Below are 18,200 nucleotides of genomic sequence, written 5' to 3' on the forward strand. Positions count from 1 at the left end.
TGTCCATCACAGGTGTACAAAGCAAAGATGTGCTGGTCATTCCTCAATAGGAAAGTGACACCATCTGTTGGCATTGTAGGAAATGGCACTATGATGATGTCACTGAGGGTCAGCTGTCAAATCCAAGATTACCAAGACGTCTTTTTGATCTTTGCTAGGTTGTAAAGAATGCTAATTATAAAGAAGTCTCTGATAGGAAAACTAATGTCTATAAATTCCTGTCAGTGCCTTTCAGATGTTCATTTTCAATCAGGTAAAATGTTTGCGTATATAAATCTCAGAATGGTAGAAAAAGAATCGACCAGATATTGTGGCCCTATGTTGAAGGTGATAGGAAATAAAATAGTTGTTGTCACGTACTGTGTGGTATAATTTATGGAGGTACAAACGCATTTCTCCACCTGGAGGGGGGAGGGTAGGAGTGGATGTGAGGGTGAGAGAACACCTTAGTTCTTGCCACCATCATCTAAAAACCCAATTCCCTATTAAACTGTGGTCCTCGTAAACCTCTTGTGTTCACCCCTGATTTTAGTATTCATGAGGTCTATATATGCATTAAAAAATAAAATAAAACACAACAGTCACCCAGTATAACAGAAAAACTCACCCATCCCTTTGACAGAGGATTTTCGGCTAATTTATGCAGGCCCCTTTGCACTTCAGCCTGTTCCCCACCGGTTGCTAGGCAACCATTTGAGTTACTGCGCATGCCTTTTTTATGATAACTGTCATTATGATTATTTTTTAATTATACAACTGGGACTCTGGATTAAAACAGCAGATTGTCACTCATTCTTTTCCACTGCTTCTAGCATTCTCTCACATGCCTAGAATCACCTTCTGAAATTTACATGGCAGTGACTTATATATATATATATATTTTTTTTTTAATATATTTCTGGCTTCACAAAGGAAGTCATGATGGCATCATAAGGGAAGCGAGATTTTTGTGAAAAATGACTGTACCATACCCCACAGCTGCTATTGATCTGGGTAGGCCAGGTCAGATAGGAGGGTCTTGAACCTAAATTATGAAAATCTTTGTTCCTTTAACCATGTCTGCTTCTAATATTAAGTGATGTTAAAAGCTTATATCGTTTTATTGCCTGTTTTGTCAAAATTACAAAATGCTAAGCAGTTGTTGCTATTAAATCTGCTTTCAAATAAAGCTACAATAAATTTGGGGGAGGGTGCAGCAGGAATCTAAGCAACATGAGGCACCCACACTTGCTAAATGTTTGTTCTTTTCTGCCCAAATTGCTCCACACAAGCAGAAGTGCAGTTAGGCATGATGAAGGAGTTCCTGTGGCAAATAGTCATAAAGGTGTGTGTGGTTCACGGGGTGCAAAATACCCTAAAAGGAGTAAGACTGAAAAGATAAGACAGTCACTAGGTACATACAAAAGCTTTTCATCTGAGTTTCCAGAATATATTCTAACATATCATTTTCTAAATGTAAAGTAAATTTGAAGACAAAGGAGTATGGAAGTAAAGTCTCTGTTGTTTCTGGTTTTTTTTTTTTACCAACTCAATTATTATTCATTAAAAATGGAATTTTTGGTTGAATAGGATATTTTAAATATTTCGATCAAAATGAAGAGATGTGTTTGCTCTGATAGAGAAATCCTCAGTGGACTTCCCAAATCATACATATGACAGAAGTGGGGACCTAATGGTATTTTGATGTGATTTTGAAGTTAGCACAAGGGGCGTTAATTAATCTCCAGTAGAGTTGTGGAGTTTTCCTTGATTTAAAGAGCCGCGTGTCTATATGCATGGGATGCCAATTTGCTTTTCCGGCATTCTCTGAAATAGAATGAAACCTTTCCTTAGTAGTGCATGATCTGTTATGTTTCTGTTTGTTTCCTCCACCCTGCAGTTCAGGGCGACAGCTCAGTGAAGTCTTCATTCAGTTACCTTCAAGGAAAGAATTACCAGAATACTATGAATTAATTAGGAAGCCGGTGGATTTCAAAAAAATAAAGGTAGTTATTTTGTTTACAAACTTTATTTTAAGTAAAGGAGAAGTTAAATTCATTGAAATGATTCTCGTCAGGACTTGGCAGTGGCATCTTGTCTGATCACCACTGACAGCCATCCAGGGCTTGTCACCAAAAAGGTTGGGGTGTCCTTGTGCCTTTACATGTGTGTTATTTAAGCATTATGCTGCGAGCTCATATTGTATTATATTGCATTTTATTTAAGGTTTCAGATTCCCTTTCCCCACTGCACTTCCTGTTTCCCACTGCATTCTCCTTCCTCCCCCTTACAAGAAGGAATACTGGTGGGAGGGTGGTCTGTGTGATTGGCACCCCCTGGAGTTGGGCAGGCCCACATCCCTGGCGGGGCTGTGTGCTGAGAAGACAAAGGGAAAATGGGGCTTTGTTTACCCAGTAATGATTGTTGCATTTCTCTCCCTCTTCTTTATTTCATCCAAAATTTCCATTAGGAAAGAATTCGTAATCATAAATACCGGAGCCTGGGCGACCTGGAGAAAGATGTCATGCTTCTCTGTCACAATGCTCAGACATTCAACTTGGAGGGATCCCAGGTCTGTCTTCAGTTGTCTGAAAAAGATTTAACCTTAAATGTGCTTATGTTCTGTTACGTAAAATATTTCACTTTCTACCGTTTGAACCGTTGGTAGTAACCTGGCAGTAGAAAAATGAAAAATAAAATCCTCTATTCCCTGCTACCTACGTAAGGAAATTGAGGGTTTGGCGTTTTCAACTTAATGCCGGCTCCTTTGTACCATAGCTGTGCTAGCTCCTACTTGAGCTTCCCTTAAAGCCTTGGCTTCTAATTAGAGGAAGAATTCAAGTAAATCACTTAATGTAATGCTTAAAGGCTAGAGGTACAGGTTTTGCTTTCATCGAGATTGTGTATTTGATTATATTGACCTTCATTTTTCTGATTGTAACCTTGCCTCAGGAGTTGAAACTGCTATGATTTAAGACAAAAAAAAAATATAGAGAGAAAATAACCATTGCCTCTAATTGCATATAAAAAATGCCTTATATTAGGCCAATTGCAATTCTCTTTACTCCTCTTCTCCATAGTTGGCAAGTCTAAGAGTATATGAGTAAGTGACACTGAATTTATTAAAATAACTTGCACTTAATTACACCTCAATTCCACTCACGTTTTGTATGAACACCCTTTTTCCTATCTGTATTTCTGGCCTAATGCTCTCCCACCTGTGAAGAAGAAGGAACGAGAAGAGAGGTCCATGCGTCTGCCGACCAAGGCGTGTCCAGCCACCATTCAATTCCTTAAGCCTCTTTCCTGATCTTGCTTTTTCACCTTCTGTCAATGCCAATCACTAAATTGGAGAACATGGGAATCCTCAGGATGTGCCTTGAACAGACTGTGTATTTCCAGGTTTAATGGTTAATAGTAGTGTGATTTTGACCAAAATAATAGGTCTTGAAAGCAATCCTTCTGTTTTTAAGACACTCTTCAAAGAAAGTTAAGAGAAAAACCAGGACATAGAGAAGAAGTGCAGGAGTCAACAAGGAAGTCTTTTGCGAATGACCATTCAAAGTCTCTGGGTAGATTTTTGGGTTCTTTATACTACAATGGCAACATTGTGATATGCTTCCAGTCCCACGACCTCCCTGTCTGCCCACAGTCGCTGTCTCACACCTCAAATGTGGTGACAAATGGCCTCTTGGCTGGCTTCCCTCCCAGCCCATCCTGGATACTAGTTTATCTTTCTCTAAACACCTTCTCACCCTGTCTATCTACTGCCTACCAAGCTTAGAGGTACCCCATGTACTATTAAATTCTAGAATGAATTTCATGTCTGTAGGCTGCTTTCTAAAGTTGTACCCTACCCTACCCTGCCTCATTTAGCTTCATTCTCTGCTGTTCCTCAACCTAAACAGTTGCTCGTTCAGTCTGACTGGTCCCGTAAACACCTGGTTGCCTGAACACACATGGCGTTGTAACAAATAACACGGACAGAGCCTGTGTACCCTTTATAGCATCGCAAGATAGTCACGTGTTTTGTAACACGGTCCAGTGTCATAACCAGGAAATTGACATTGGTGCAATTACTTGCATCGTTTTTATTCCTGCCTTCCCTCCTTTCTTACTTTCTCTCCTTTCTCTTGCCTGATGGAACCCTCCTCACCTTTAAGACCCAGCTCAACTCTGATGTCTCTGGTAAATTCTTACCACAAGGACCCCGTTGATCACAGTGTTCTCTCCCTGGTCCTTGTTCTATTGTACTGTATTATTTGGTGTTTACCACAAGTTGCGCAGTCACTTTCTTGAGTGTGTGGCTCATCTTTGCAATAAAGGAATGTGTTCCTAGAGCAAGGATCATTTTTTTCTGTTTTTAATTTTTTATTTACTTGTGGTAAAACATAAAATTTGTCATCTTAATTATTTTTAAGTTTACAGTTTAGTAGTGTTAAATATATTCTTATTGTTGTGCAACAGATCTCCAGAACTCTTTCATCTTGTAAAACTGACACTATACCCAGTAAACAACAACTCCCCATCTCCCCGGCGCCCTGCCAATTCCCATTCTACTTTCTATTTCTGTGAATTTGACTACTTTAGATACCCCATAGAAGTGAATCACACAGTTTTTGTCTTCTTCTGACTGGGCTGTTATTTCACTTAGCATAATGTCCTCAAGGTTCATCTATGTTATAGCATGTGACAGGATTTCCCTCCTTTTTAAGGCTGTATAATATTCCTTGGTGTGTATATTCTGCATTGTGTTCATCCATCCATCAGTTATGGACATTTTGGATTGCTTCCACCTCTTGGCCATTGTGAGTAATGCTGCTGTAAACATGGGTGTGGAAATCTCTCTTCAAGACCCTGATTTCAGTTGTTTTGGATATATACCCAGAAGTGGGAGTGCTGGATTGTATGGTACTCCTATTTTTAATTTTTTGAGAAAAAGAACCATTTTTGAACTTTGTATTTCTCTCAGCAACTACACAGGGCTATGCCTAGGTGTGTGCACACACTAAAAATAAAGTATTGATTGGAATAGTATTGTCTGGTACTGATAAACTCAGTAATAAAGAATAGCTTCCATTTTGTTAGGGGAATTGCATTTTAAAGAAGATTGGTTCACCAAACCACTTGATAGAACAATTCAAATAAGAAATGTAGTTTTTCAAATAGCATTTTTGTTGTCAAAGATGGGAGGATGTCTTATGGAAATCCACCCTTCTCTCCCAAGTGCATGCACGCACACACTCACGCACACACATACACACACACTGAAGTTATTTCAACTGCATATGGACTTTTTCCTATAAGAATATGTGTGTCTGTATTTGAGTTTGGTGTTTTCCTGTAGGCCTAAAAGCTAATGTTGACGTTTCTACTAAAATTCATGTGAAATAAAGTTAGCGTGTTGCATAACAAAGAGAAGAGCACACTGCAATTGTGAATCTTGGGCCCTCAGCTTGCAGTTTTTAACAGGTGCCGCTTTGACCCTTTAGATCTATGAAGACTCCATCGTCTTACAGTCAGTGTTTAAGAGTGCTCGGCAGAAAATTGCCAAAGAGGAAGAGAGTGAGGACGAAAGCAATGAAGAGGAGGAAGAGGAAGATGAAGAGGAGTCAGAGTCGGAGGGTAAGCCCAGGCATGTGGTTCCTCCACTTCTTTGCCCCTTGTCACCTGCATAGATGTTTCCACAGATGCTAACAGAACAGACCTTAGAGTCAGGCAGATCTGGATTCCCATCCTTGGTCTCCCGTGTCCTTGCTGGCCAACTTCAGGGGGTGTACTTAACCCCGCTCAAGCTCAGTTTCCTCCTCTGTAAAACAGAGGCAGTAAACATGCTCCCCCCGCCCCCCCCGCCCCACTAAGCATGCAAAAAGCTTAGCATATGGCCAGGCTCCTAGCAAAGGCTCACTGAATGCTGCCTTTGAATATCAGTGTAATAAACATTTTCTCCCAACATGGTTGTTAATATTACCTACCTGTTCTGTAGCACAGTAGCTCTCTAGCCTGAAGGGATTGATAGAGCTTTGATTGTTGGGCTCCACTGCCTGCAGTCTCTGATTCAGTCGCCTGGGGTGGGGCCTGAGAGTCAGCATTTCCAACAAGTTCCTGGGGGATACGGATGCTGCTGGGCCCAGGACCACACTCTGAGAATCACCACTTTAGAAAATAATGGTCAAACTGAGTTGAAACTGTGGTCCATCATGGAGCAGATACTGATCCTGTCTTTATTTAAAATTTTGATATTTTTTTCATCACGGATTGTTTTTGCATTAATTTTGAGTTTTTAAAATATTTCTTTAGAATATCATTTGTCTCGATTGCCAAGTTTTGGTGCCCTCTCACATTTGGTACCCAAGGCAAGTACCTCCCTTATCTTTCCCTAGGCCCAGCCCTGGTTGCTAACCCTAATATTTCAGAGGTTAAGTCTGCCTTCAAAAGTCTAAAATTTCTTCTTACCTAATTATGTTTTCACCCCATAACTCTTCTCAAAGTAATAAATCCCAGTAGTTTATGGTCTGCTATGTAAAACAGCACAGATATGCTTTAAAATTTTTTATTAGATTTGTTCCTAATTATATTCTTAGTACAGACAACTTGGAAAATATTTTTTTAAGAAAGGAAAATTTGTGTAATTCCATTACCCAATATACACTTAACATTTTGAGACGTTGCCTTCCAGTTTTTTTCCTGTACATAAATATTTTGTTTATAAAAGTATAGCACATTGTTTTGTAGCATGATTTTTCTATTTATTATGAACATTTTCTCATAGCAATCGGTGTTTCTATACAGCAGTTTATATTAACATTCATTAGTGAATGTACCAAAATGTGTTACTCTCACTCTAAATAATGCTGTCCTGAAAATTCTTACCCATAAGTGACTGCAGACATTTTTAAAACATCTGATGCATACATATTGCCACACAGAACGGAGTTTATGTCTTTGTCAGCAGCCTAGGAGTGTCCGTTTCCCCACACCCACATCTGCTCTCAGTCGTCGTCTTTTTAGTGATTCTGCCTTTTATTTATGAACCTTGTTCAAGTTCACGTGGTTATTCCCTAGTTGTAATAGCCTAGCATTTGATGAATAAGTCTACATTACCTATCTCAGTTAAATATTTCCTTATTTTAGAGCCAGATTTCTAATCTGTTTTCAAACAGCTGCCCTCTTATCCCGTCGATGAGTTCAGTTTCTTTAATCCTTCTTGATACTTGGTGTAATAACTTTCTATTGCTGCGATAACAAATTTCCACAAACTTAGTGGCTTATTACAACACAGTTTATTATCTTGTACTTCCTTAGGTCACAAGTTTGTCATGGGTCTCTTGGGGCCAAAATCAAGGTGTCACCGAGGGGAGAATGCATTTCCTTGTGCATCCTTCTCACGTTGGCACCTCTGACTCTCTCTTCTGCCTCCTCCTCTTCCACTTACTTTTTTTCTCTTGAGGTGTACTTGACGTTAACATACCAGTTTCAGCTATACAGCATGATGCAATATTTGTATGTATTGTGACATCACCACTATAAGTCTAGTTAATATTTGTCATCATACATACTTAGAAATTTTCTTTTCTTGTGATGAGAACTTTTAAGGTTTGCTCTCTTAGCAACTCTGAAATATACAGTGTAGTATTATTAACTATACTTGCCATGCTGTACGTTAAACCCCGTGACCTATTTATTTTATAACTGGGAGTTTATACCTTTTGACCCCTTTCACCTGTTTCACACACCTCCTGACTCCCCCGCTTCTGGCAACCACCAAATCTGTTCTCAGTTATTTTTGTTTTTTAGATTTTACATATGAGAGAGATCATACAGTATTTGTCTTTTTCTGTCTGGTTTATTTCACTTAGCATAATGGCTTCAAGGTCAATACATGCTGTCGCAATTGGCAAGATTTCCTTCTTTTTATGGGTGAATAATATTCTGTTATGTATTTACCATATTTTCTTTATCCGTTCATCTATTGTTGGACACTTGGGTTGTTTCCATATCTTGCCTATTGTAAATAATGCTGGAATGAATAGGGGTGTAGTTATCTTTCTGAGTTAGTGTTTTTGTTTTCTTCAGATAAATACCCAGAAGTAGCATTGCTGGATCACATGGTAGTTCTATTTTTAATTTGGGGGGGAACCTCCATACTGTTTCCCATAGTGGCTGCACCAATTTGCATTTCCTCCAAGAGTGCACAAGGTTTCCTTTTTCTTCACATTGCCCCTAACAGTCCTCTCTTGTCTTTTTGGTAATAGCCATTCTAACAGGTGTGAGGCACTATCTCATTGTGGGTTTGATTTGCATTTCCTTGATAATTAATGATGTTGAGCACCTTTTCCTGCACCTGTTGTCCTTTGGAAAAATGCCTCTTCAGATCTTCTGCCCATTTTTAAATCAGATTTTTTTTTGCTATTGAGTTATGTGAGTCCTTTATGTATTTTGAATGTTAACCACTTAACGGATATGCTTTGCAGATATTTTCTCACATTCCATAGGTTGCCTTTTCATTTTGGTGATGGTTTCCTTTGCTGTGGCAGAATCTTTTTAGTTTGATGTAGTCCCACTTGTTTATTTTTGCTTTTGTTGGCTTTACTTTTGGTGACAAACTCTAAAGGTCATCACCAAGACCAATGTCAACGAGCTTACTGTCTGTTTTCTTCTAGGAGTTTTGCAGTTTTAGGTCTTATGTTCAAGTCTTTGATCCATTTTTGAGTTAATTTTTGTGAGTGATGTCAGATAGTCTTGTAGGTAGCATATGGTTGGTTCTTGTTTTTTTAACCCGTTCAGCCACTCTGGTTTTTGATTGGAGAATTTAGTCTATTTACATTTAAAGTAATCATTGGTAGGTGTGTACATATTGCCATTCTGTTTATTGTTTACTGGCTGTTTTGTAGTTCCTCTGTTCCTTCTTTTGCTCTCTTCCTTTGTGGTTTCATAACTTTAGTGGTATGCTTAGATTCGTTCTCTTTATCTTTTGTGTATTTCCTATAGGTTTTGCTTTGTGATCACCATGAGGCTTACATATAACAACATATCATTATAACAGTCTCTTTTAAGTTGATGATAACTTGAGTTTGAATGTATTCTAAAGCTCTATATTTTTACTTTCTCCTCTCCACGTTTTATGTTTTTGATGCCACATTTTTTTATTTTAAAGATTGGCATCTGAGGTAACATTTGTTACCAGTCTTCCTTTTTTCTTCTTCTTCTTCTTCTTCTCTCCAAAGCCTCCCAGAACATAGTTGTATATTCTAGTTGTAGGTCCTTCTGGTTGTGCTATGTGGGACGCTGCCTCAGGATGGCTTGATGAGCGGTGCCATACCACTACCAATGCTATATATTTACCTTTACCAGTGATATTTATAGTTTCATATGTTTTCTTGTTACTAATTAGTGCCCTCTCTTTTCAGCTTAAAGTCCCCTTACCATTTCTTGGAAGGCTGGTTTACTGGTGGTGAACTCTTAGGTTTTGCTTGTCTGGAAAGTTCTTTATCCTTCAATTCTGAATAACTTTGCAGGGTAGTGTATTCTTGGCTGGAAGTTTGTTTCTTTCAGCACTCTGACTACTATCTCATGCTACTACTCCCTTCTGGCCTGCAAAGTTTCTGCTGAAAAATCTGCTGATAGTCTTATATGGGGGTTTCCTTATACGTGACAAGTTGTTTTTCTTTTGCTGCTTTTAAGATTTTGTCTTTAGCTTTTGACATTTTAACTATAAAGTGTCTTGGTGTGGGTCTCTTTCGGTTCATCTTTTTTGGAACTCTCTGGATTTCCTGGATCAGGCAGGTCTGTTTCTTTCCCCAGCTTAGGGAAGTTTTAGTCATTATCTCTTCAGGTAAGTTTTCTGCCTCTTTCTCTCTCTGTTTTCTTTCTGGGATCCCTATAATGCAAATGTTGCTCCACTTGATGTTGTCCTATAAATCCCTTAAAGTATCTTCACTTTCTTTTATTCCTTTTTCTTTTTGCTGCTCTGATTGGGTGCGTTCCACTGCCGTGTCTTCAGGTTCACTGATCCTTTCTTCTGCTTCATCTAGTCTGATATTGAACCCCTCTAGTGTATTTTTCCGTTCAGATATTGTATTCATCAGCTCTGTGACTTCTGTTTGGTACTTTCTTATATTTCTTTCTCTTTGTTGAAGTTCTCACTGTGCTCATCCGTTCTTCTCCTGAGTTCCGTTAACATCTTTATGATCATTATTTTGAACTCTGTATCAAGTCAGTCATTTATCTCCATTTCATTAAGGACTTTTTCTGAAATTTTATCTTGTTCTTTTGTTTGGAGTATATTCCTTGACTCTCTGTGTTGGTTGCTGTGCATTTAGATAAAATAGCTACCTCTCCCAGTCTCAAAGGAGGGGCCTCCTGTAGGTGAACCTTATCATTCAACCCTGTCCTTGTTCTTGGTTGTCTCTCATACTTTTTTCATTTTCCAAGCAGCCTATTTTATTTCTAGTGTCTCCCAGTAGTTGAGGTGTGCCAAGACCTATTAGCATCCCAAAGGGGAGGATCTCAGTCAGCACCTAGCTTCAGGCTGATTGTAAGCCAGGGCCTCAGGCAGCAGCTTTTAAAGTATGCAAATATATACCGTCCTGTGGGACTACAAGCATTAGCTCCACTGGCCACCACAGCCAGGCAATCTAGAGGTGTCTCTGGAGAAGCAGTTCCAAAAACTGGGGCACCAGATATGTGCAAAAGCTCCCCTCTGGGAGATACTAGCACTCTGGAACTTGGCAGAGAGAGAGAGCACGAAGACAGTGCCCACCCTCTGAGGTCTCTGAAAAGGATTACAGTCAGCCCTTAGACAGGTGCCTAATTAGAACCCTGCTTCTTGGCTACTTCTGTGAGGATAAGCTAATAGGCCTCATGCTGTACCCTGGGGAGAGGGGCTAGTTGCAAAAAATGGGGAACCAGAGGATGGTACAAGCTCTTTTCCATGAGATACTGGTGAGCGGGAGCAAGGCAGAGATGGCACCTGCCAGCCTCCATACCTCAGCAGGCCTTTAGATGTGTGTTAAGTTAGATGCCTGCCTCTCTGGCTGATGCTTTAAGATAAGCAAATAAGCCTCCTTTTGCACGAAGTCTGGGTGCTTCTCAATCAGTTGCCCCTGTGCTGGGCCCTGGAGTGGGTGAGTCCCATGGTGTGAGCCCTTTAAGAGCCGTTTCTCAGTTCATGTGAGCCTCATTGGTTTTCAAAGCTATTTGGGGGCTCATCTCTCAGGTGCAGGTCTTAAAATTTGAGGTGCCCAATGTGGGATTCAAATCTTTCCCTCCTCAGCGTCACTGCACCAGGAGTGGGGTTTATTGTGAGAGTGCGTCTTGGCCTCTCCTGCTTGCTTCAACGTTTTTTTTTTTTCTTGTTTGCCTGATGTGTAGGAGTCGTCCAGCTAGTTTTTAGGGTTTTTTTCAGAGGAAATTGTTCCATATATGTAGCTGTAGATTCGATGTGTGGTGTGTCTGTGGGAGGAGGTGGGTGAGGATCTTTCATCATGTTGAACTGGAACCACCTCCTCCTCCACTTTTAGGGACTCAGGGCCCACCTGGTCAGTCCAGCATAGTCTCCCCTCCTCAGAGTCAGCTGGTCAGCAACCTTAATCCCTTTTGCCGTGTAATGTAACATTTTCATAGGTTCTGGGGATTGGAACATGGACATCTACGAGGGGGTCATTATTCTGCCTACTGCTCTTGGTAATTAGAACTTTTCATGAGTCCGCATGGTGGTATCAAAAAGCCTTAGCATCCTATTCCTAGGGCTCACCTGATGGGCCAGTTTATTAGCCTAGTTGTCCATGGCAGCCTGTCAGGGGGGATTTTGGAGCTGGGTATCCACTGACACACAAAGCCTGCCAACTTTAGAGTGTCCCACACTCCAAGGTGCATTTACATCATGTTCCTAAGGATGCATTTTCTTACCTTCACTGGCAGGCTTCTGCTTTTTCACACCTTGCATGGATTTCCCATAGTCCCATGTCAGGAACGGCAACACCTGTGTAGATAAAGATATTTCACTTTTTCTTTCCAGATTATTTAAAAATCTTTTAGAGGCCTCCACATCTTCGTGCATTTGCATTAATAGACCTTTTCATCCTGAATCTTTTCTTCTTATCTTAAATTACTTCACCCAAGGCAACAGGCCCCCACCTTATAGCTCATTCAGCAGCAAACATTCGCACAAGATGGATAGAAGCCTCAACTAGGAATACTGTTTTGTGTGCTAGGATTTGCCAGCCTTTGCCCCTTTGGGGATGGGGGAAGGGCATATGTTGTCACCACACTTCAGTTCAAAACAGATCTGCTCTCATATTTTTGGGTAGCCTACACTTCCCTGGAAGATTTCATTTTTGTAAATGTTTTGTGGGTCCCTCGACTTCACAAAAGATGTGTGAAAAATTCTTCTAAGATTCCTTCTGGAACTGATTCCTTCCATGACAATATCTATTTCTAGGTGTCTTGAGACCCACCAAACATGATATTCTAGCAAAACTGGTTTGCATGAGAGACCCACAGTTTCAGTAACTTCATCATCAAATCCTAAAAATGGTATTCAGTGGACATCTATCCCACAACGATGCCATGGAACAGGGTTTCTTTGAACTTTGGGATATGCACCTATATCTGTTGGTTAGCACTTTGAACTCTCCAATTTTTATTTCTATCCTCAGAAAAGCCCTGTGAGAGTAGAAATAGGTACCATCTTCCTGAAGGTAAATTTGGCAGAACACTGTTAGAAATTTACCATGTGAATATGTCCACCATACCTCCCGAAATTCTGGCAAGATATGTCAACAAATAGGTTTATGACAGCTTTGTTCATACTGGCAAAAAAGCTAGGAACTTCGGTGCCCATCACTAGGGAACTGGTTACATAAATTACAGTGTACCCATAAATTTTCAGGCCTTAAAAAGAATTAGACAGTTATGTATTAGTTGATGCATAGAAATGTCCACATATGTGAGAAAAAAGGCAAGGCATGGAATATGGGCATGTATAAAGATTCCTTTGGTATAACTATATAAAGCAAGAGTGTATGTCTATATACTTGAATCCTTTATATTCTCTCTATATAGAATTTTATGGAATCTATATATAGATAGAATCATACACACACAGGGATGGATATATTTGCGGGTATGGATGTATACTTTTTTTTTTTTTTGAAATAATGACCAGAAAGAAAACAGTAGGAAGAGAGACTAGAGATGGGGAAAGGAAGCTTTCAGATTCATTTGAGTGTTTTGTTTTGCTTTTACTTTCATTTTGCACCTTTCTGTGTTGTTAAAAATATTATTCAACTATTTGAATTTTCTTTTTGTTTAAGTCAACTGGAGTTATCTACATAGTAAAATTACTGGCCTTTTCTCTTAACCGTTTACACTTATTTATACTTTTTAATGTCAAGTTCTATTAAATAAATGCCCACACCCCTCCACAAAATAGGAAGGGCAATCCTCATTATCCTGTTTAGGAAGATCCCTGTTCAGCTATTAGGAGCCAGGGAAAGGACCCAGCCCAGCTGCCCTCCATGGGACCTCGTTCCCTCTTGTTGCCTGTTTTACGGCGATGATGTAATTTATCGTCCAAACTGAGACACGGCTGTAAGTGAAAGGGGTTGCTAGACAGGATGATGGAGAACAGGCATAAGTTGAGAATGTTCTGGGCGCTCCTGGACGTTTGGTTCGTCAATCTTATTACTACGTGTAAGAAGATTTTCCTGTGATTCCTCATTGCTGTCTATATTATTTTGTTGTAGCAAAATCCGTTAAGGTGAAAATTAAGCTCAATAAAAAAGATGAGAAAGGCCGGGACAAAGGAAAAGGCAAGAAAAGGCCAAATCGAGGAAAAGCCAAACCCGTCGTGAGCGACTTTGACAGTGATGAAGAGCAAGATGAAAATGTAAGCCTGGTGGGCTTGGGCTGAAGTCGGGCGGGGGTAGCGCTCTCCACTTCTGTTTCCCTCTCGTGTTTGCATGCCCCTTCCAACCTCTTCACTTTACCACCCAGAAAGGAAAACCTAAAGATTTGGTGAGATTTCATTATTGAGAGATGTGAACTGAGCTGCATGATTTATATCAGAGAATTTGGGGCTGTGTTTATTGCTTTTTTAATAGTCTTCACAAATGAAAAACTACTAAATCAAGTTCCCTTTTCTTATCTTCCCACAAATACAGTTTTCTCCTTGGCCAGTTAATATTTTATATCCGTAACACCCAGCATCATGCCTAGTGCCTAGTTTATAGCAGTATATAAATGAAATAATCATTAGATGAAAGAATGAGAAAAAGTGTTGTAATGTCAGTTTGGGTTTGAGTTGCTAGTTAAGGTGCCATACAAAAAATCTGGATGAAGTTTTAAGTACTTAGAGGTGTTATTTTTTAAGATATGAAAAATTCAGGGGGGATTTATGGAGCCAGGCCCTGAAATAAGTACCTTCCCCTATGGTACCATGTTTAAGGCTTATGTTAGCATCATGAGATAGATGTCACTCTCAGCAAGTTACAGAAATCAGTGCTTACATTATGTGTGTTTTGCTCCAAGTCATGTAAGTAAATAGCGGCTGAATTCAGACCCAAACAACATAACTCAGTCAGTCATAAGTCAGCTATCCCTGACTGTGTGGGCAACAAGGGAGCGGTGCTGGCAGAAACTTCTAGCCTTTTGAAGTCCCCTCCCTTTCATTCACTTTCCAGAGGACCTCAGGTTCCCTACCACCCACCTTCTACTTTTTTTCTGGAAAGATAATTTTCCATTTTAGTACATAAGTATGCTAGCTTGATTTTCCTTCAGCACATAGCCGTTTGGGTCTGATGAGAAAGTTTCAGAATTCTTATCCCACCCACCCCACCCAGCCTTGACCCTGGGCACAAGCTTTTTCAAATACATTTAAAATACTATGTTTTCTTTAGAAGACTTACCGGTGAGGAGACATCAAATACATCGTTACTTTTTCCTCCCATGAATTTCCTAAAACATAGTGCTAAAAAGAGGAATTATTAGCCATAGACTTTTCATGCCACAGTGAAAGACAGCAAAACACTAGTATAGATGGTGACTGTTCCTTTGGGGGTTCCAGTTAGCCGCTCCCCTTTTCAGTGTAGAGGCTGTCAATGCCTCTTTGGTATCTTTCCGTCTTCCCACAGAATGAAGTGGCTTGGAGGGTTAACTGTTTCCAAAATGTCTTTTCTTTTCTATTTTGCCTCTTGATGGTTTATGATGTCTTCTGTTTCTTACATGTAATTTTATTCCATTTTATCTTATTTTTACTTTTAGGAACAGTCAGAAGCAAGTGGAACTGATGATGAGTGATCCATATGGACCTTTTTCCTTGCAAGAACTGAATTCCTTCCTCTCCTCTCTCATTTCTGCCCAGTGAGTTCACTTGTCATGGGGGCGCTGGGCTGTTTCTCTATCATCATCATCTATAAACTAGCTTTAGGATAGTGCCAGACAAACATATGATATCATGGTGTAAAAAAACACACACACACACACACAAATATTTGTAACATATTGTGACCAAATGGGCCTCAAAGATTCAAAGATTAAAACAAACAGAAAAAAGCTTTTGATGGAAACTATGTGGGTGGATAGTATATTTCTATGGGTGGGTCTAATTTGGTAACAGTTTGATTGTGCCTGGTTTTATCACCTGTTCGGATGAGAAGATTTTTGTCTTTTTGTAGTACTGATAACCAGGAGAAGCCATTAAAAGCCACTGGTTATTTTATTTTTCATCAGGCAATTTTCAAGGTTTTTATTTGTTCGGTATTGTTTTTTTTACACTGTGGTACATATAAGCAACTTTAATAGGTGATAAATGTACAGTAGGTAGACTTCACCTGCATAGACATTTTTCCATTTTATGCTCTATGATCTGAAAAGAAAAATGCTTTTTGAATTGTATAAGATTTATGTCTACTGTAAACATTGCTTAATTTTTTGGCTCTTGATTTAAAGAAGAAAAGTTTTGTTGAAAACGCTATTGAATATTGCAATCTATATAGTGTATTGGATGGCTTCTTTTGTCAACTTGATCTCCTATGTTACCAATGTGTATCGTCTCCTTCTCCCTAAAGTGTACTTAATCTTTGCTTTCTTTGCACAATGTCTTTGGTTGCAAGTCATAAGCCTGAGGCAAATAAAATTCCAGTAATTTCCAAGAATGTGGTGTTGTTGCTTTCCTAATAAAGAGATAATTTAGCTCAACAAACGTTGCCTCTTGTTTTTGAGTTCTAGGGGATTGAAACCCTGGTGCCTGAGTGACAGCTCCTGCAGAGGGCTGGGCAGGCTCTTGCTACAGAATGCTTAGTAGGAAAAGGAAAAAAAGAGACTGAGAGCGAGCGCCAGTCTGCTGGAATGAACCAGGTTGGTCGCAAGGGAGAGAAGCCTATTGCTTCCATGACTTTTACCAGGAGAGATGCTGGCATGGACCAAGCCACGCTAAACCCCTGCTCAGCCTTTTCTAGTGGTTTAAATTCTGTTCATGAGACAGAACATGTATATAGTAATATAGATTTATAGTATGCCATTATATACTGTGTAATAAATCTATATTAATATCTTTTGATTTTGAAAAATTTCAAAAGTGCTCAATTGAAAGACAGGTTCAATGAACACCCATATACTCTCCTCCCAAGATTCAACAATGGTTCCTATTTTATTCTCTTTTTTGTTGTTGTTGTTGACTAAACCAGTTGAAAATAAGACACAATCATCACAACACTTCACCCATAAATATTTCAGCACAGATCTCCTAAGACTAAGGCCATCTCCTGGCGAACCACGATCCTACTTTCATCCTAATTTCAGAAGGAATTAACGATAGTTCCCTACCATCTCATATATAATCCATATCACATTTCCCCAATTGTCCCCAAATTGTCTTGCATTTGTTTGTTTTCAAAAATTTTCAAACATGGCTAGCCAAAGCCTGGCACTTTCTTTCTCATGGAACTGATGATGACAAGGACCATAATAAAAGAGTTTTCTCTCATCTCTAATGGATTGATGAAAACTTCCTTTCTTACCATTGTCTTTGGAGAACTCTGGGATTCTTGCTTCTACAATATGAGGAATTGCCAATGCATCATACTTTGAATCTTGAAGGAAATTTGACCCACACAAAATCCAGTCCTGGGAAACTTGTCCCTCCAAGTGTGCACTCATGTCTGAATTTCCAGATAGTTTGAGCACTGTGGAATGTGTTGAGTTTCCCTTCAAGGTTTTTTTGTAGAAACTGCTGACTACAATAGAACTGGAAACTCCCGTGAAAGAATAAACTGCATTAGTTTTTCTTATTGAAATGATTTGGTATCAGTTCAAAGAAAACAGTCTCATTTCACTGCTTCCATTTCTGTGTCTCTATATTTTCTGTATTCCCTGGAATCTCTTCTCCACCTCAGAGGCATTGCTGTTCTAAAGCCATCCAAACCATCGTCTTTATGATTCAAGATTTCTCTTGTGTGAAGAAAGTTGTGTAATTCTTCTGATGTCTTTGGTATGTTGTTCTCTCTGGCCAGAGTAGACACGAGAGGAGGTGGGGAAGGTGACACATACAACAGTCGTGAGGCGGCAGGGAGAGTGAGCATGCTTTAGCGAGAGGCAGGCCATCCTGCGTGCGTAGGACACTCGCCTATTTTTAACCTCTTCATGGCGGCCATTTTGTTCAGCTCCAGTCGTTTAGCCTGTTAAGCAAACTTAGTTCTTTACAAGGTCAGTGGTTTACTAGAAATAGAGGAAGGACCCTAAGGGTGTCAGGCGATGTACTAGATCCTTTAATGTTATTAATTAACAGAACCCTGTGAAGATGGCATCGTTCTTATTCCCTTTTTACTAATAAGGATAATTCAAACAAGAGATTGAACAGCTATGGCCAGTGCACCAAAGCTGACTGTAGAGGTGGGATTGTTTGGCTCCAAAGCCCATATTCCCTGCAGCTTCCCACCTTTCCAGTGAGTGAGGCCTGGAACTGATCTTGTTGATAAGCCGGACCCCCATATACCCGGCGCTTGCTGACCCAACGGGGTTTACAAACAAGCCTTGGCTCAGTTCTCTGCTTCTCATGGCTGAAGTGGAACTTTCCTCTGAGACTCGGTTTCCTTGACTGGGCTTGTCTGCTATCCTGGCTCTTCCTTCTCAGTGATAAGCCACTCCACAAGGACCAGGACGTTGTCCCTTATCCCCCAGCTGCAGCTGGATGGTAAAGGCTCCTGAGACCCAGCTGACTT

At 39.9% G+C, this 18,200-nt stretch overlaps 1 protein-coding gene and 1 long non-coding RNA gene across 12 annotated transcripts in view; one reads left to right on the forward strand and one right to left on the reverse strand.

The window, feature by feature from the left end:
- The window catches only part of SMARCA2 (SWI/SNF related BAF chromatin remodeling complex subunit ATPase 2), a 166,772-nt gene extending 150,589 nt beyond the window's left edge, over positions 1-16,183 (forward strand). For all 9 annotated transcript variants that reach the window (XM_070590087.1, XM_070590092.1, XM_070590089.1 and 6 more), the window contains 5 exons: positions 1,880-1,985; positions 2,450-2,551; positions 5,472-5,604; positions 13,728-13,870; positions 15,244-16,183. In XM_070590087.1, the coding sequence (XP_070446188.1) occupies positions 1,880-1,985; positions 2,450-2,551; positions 5,472-5,604; positions 13,728-13,870; positions 15,244-15,279 (520 nt within the window). In that variant the 3' untranslated portion in view covers positions 15,280-16,183. The remainder of the gene's footprint in view (positions 1-1,879; positions 1,986-2,449; positions 2,552-5,471; positions 5,605-13,727; positions 13,871-15,243) is intronic.
- Positions 1,446-18,200, reverse strand: part of LOC139078516 (uncharacterized) — a 44,776-nt gene continuing 28,021 nt past the window's right edge. The window contains exons 3-6 of one of the 3 annotated variants that reach the window (XR_011531510.1): positions 11,890-11,962; positions 5,955-6,135; positions 3,198-3,322; positions 1,990-2,567 (exon numbers count right to left, since the gene is read on the reverse strand). This is a non-coding gene — a long non-coding RNA (uncharacterized lncRNA). Of the gene's footprint in view, positions 2,568-3,197; positions 3,323-5,954; positions 6,136-11,889; positions 11,963-18,200 lie in introns of all 3 variants that reach the window. The other 2 variants (XR_011531512.1, XR_011531511.1) reach the window with 2 other exon arrangements.

The sequence above is a fragment of the Equus przewalskii genome, chromosome 22 (genome assembly GCF_037783145.1).
Source record: "Equus przewalskii isolate Varuska chromosome 22, EquPr2, whole genome shotgun sequence".
Classification (NCBI taxonomy): Eukaryota; Metazoa; Chordata; class Mammalia; order Perissodactyla; family Equidae; genus Equus; species Equus przewalskii.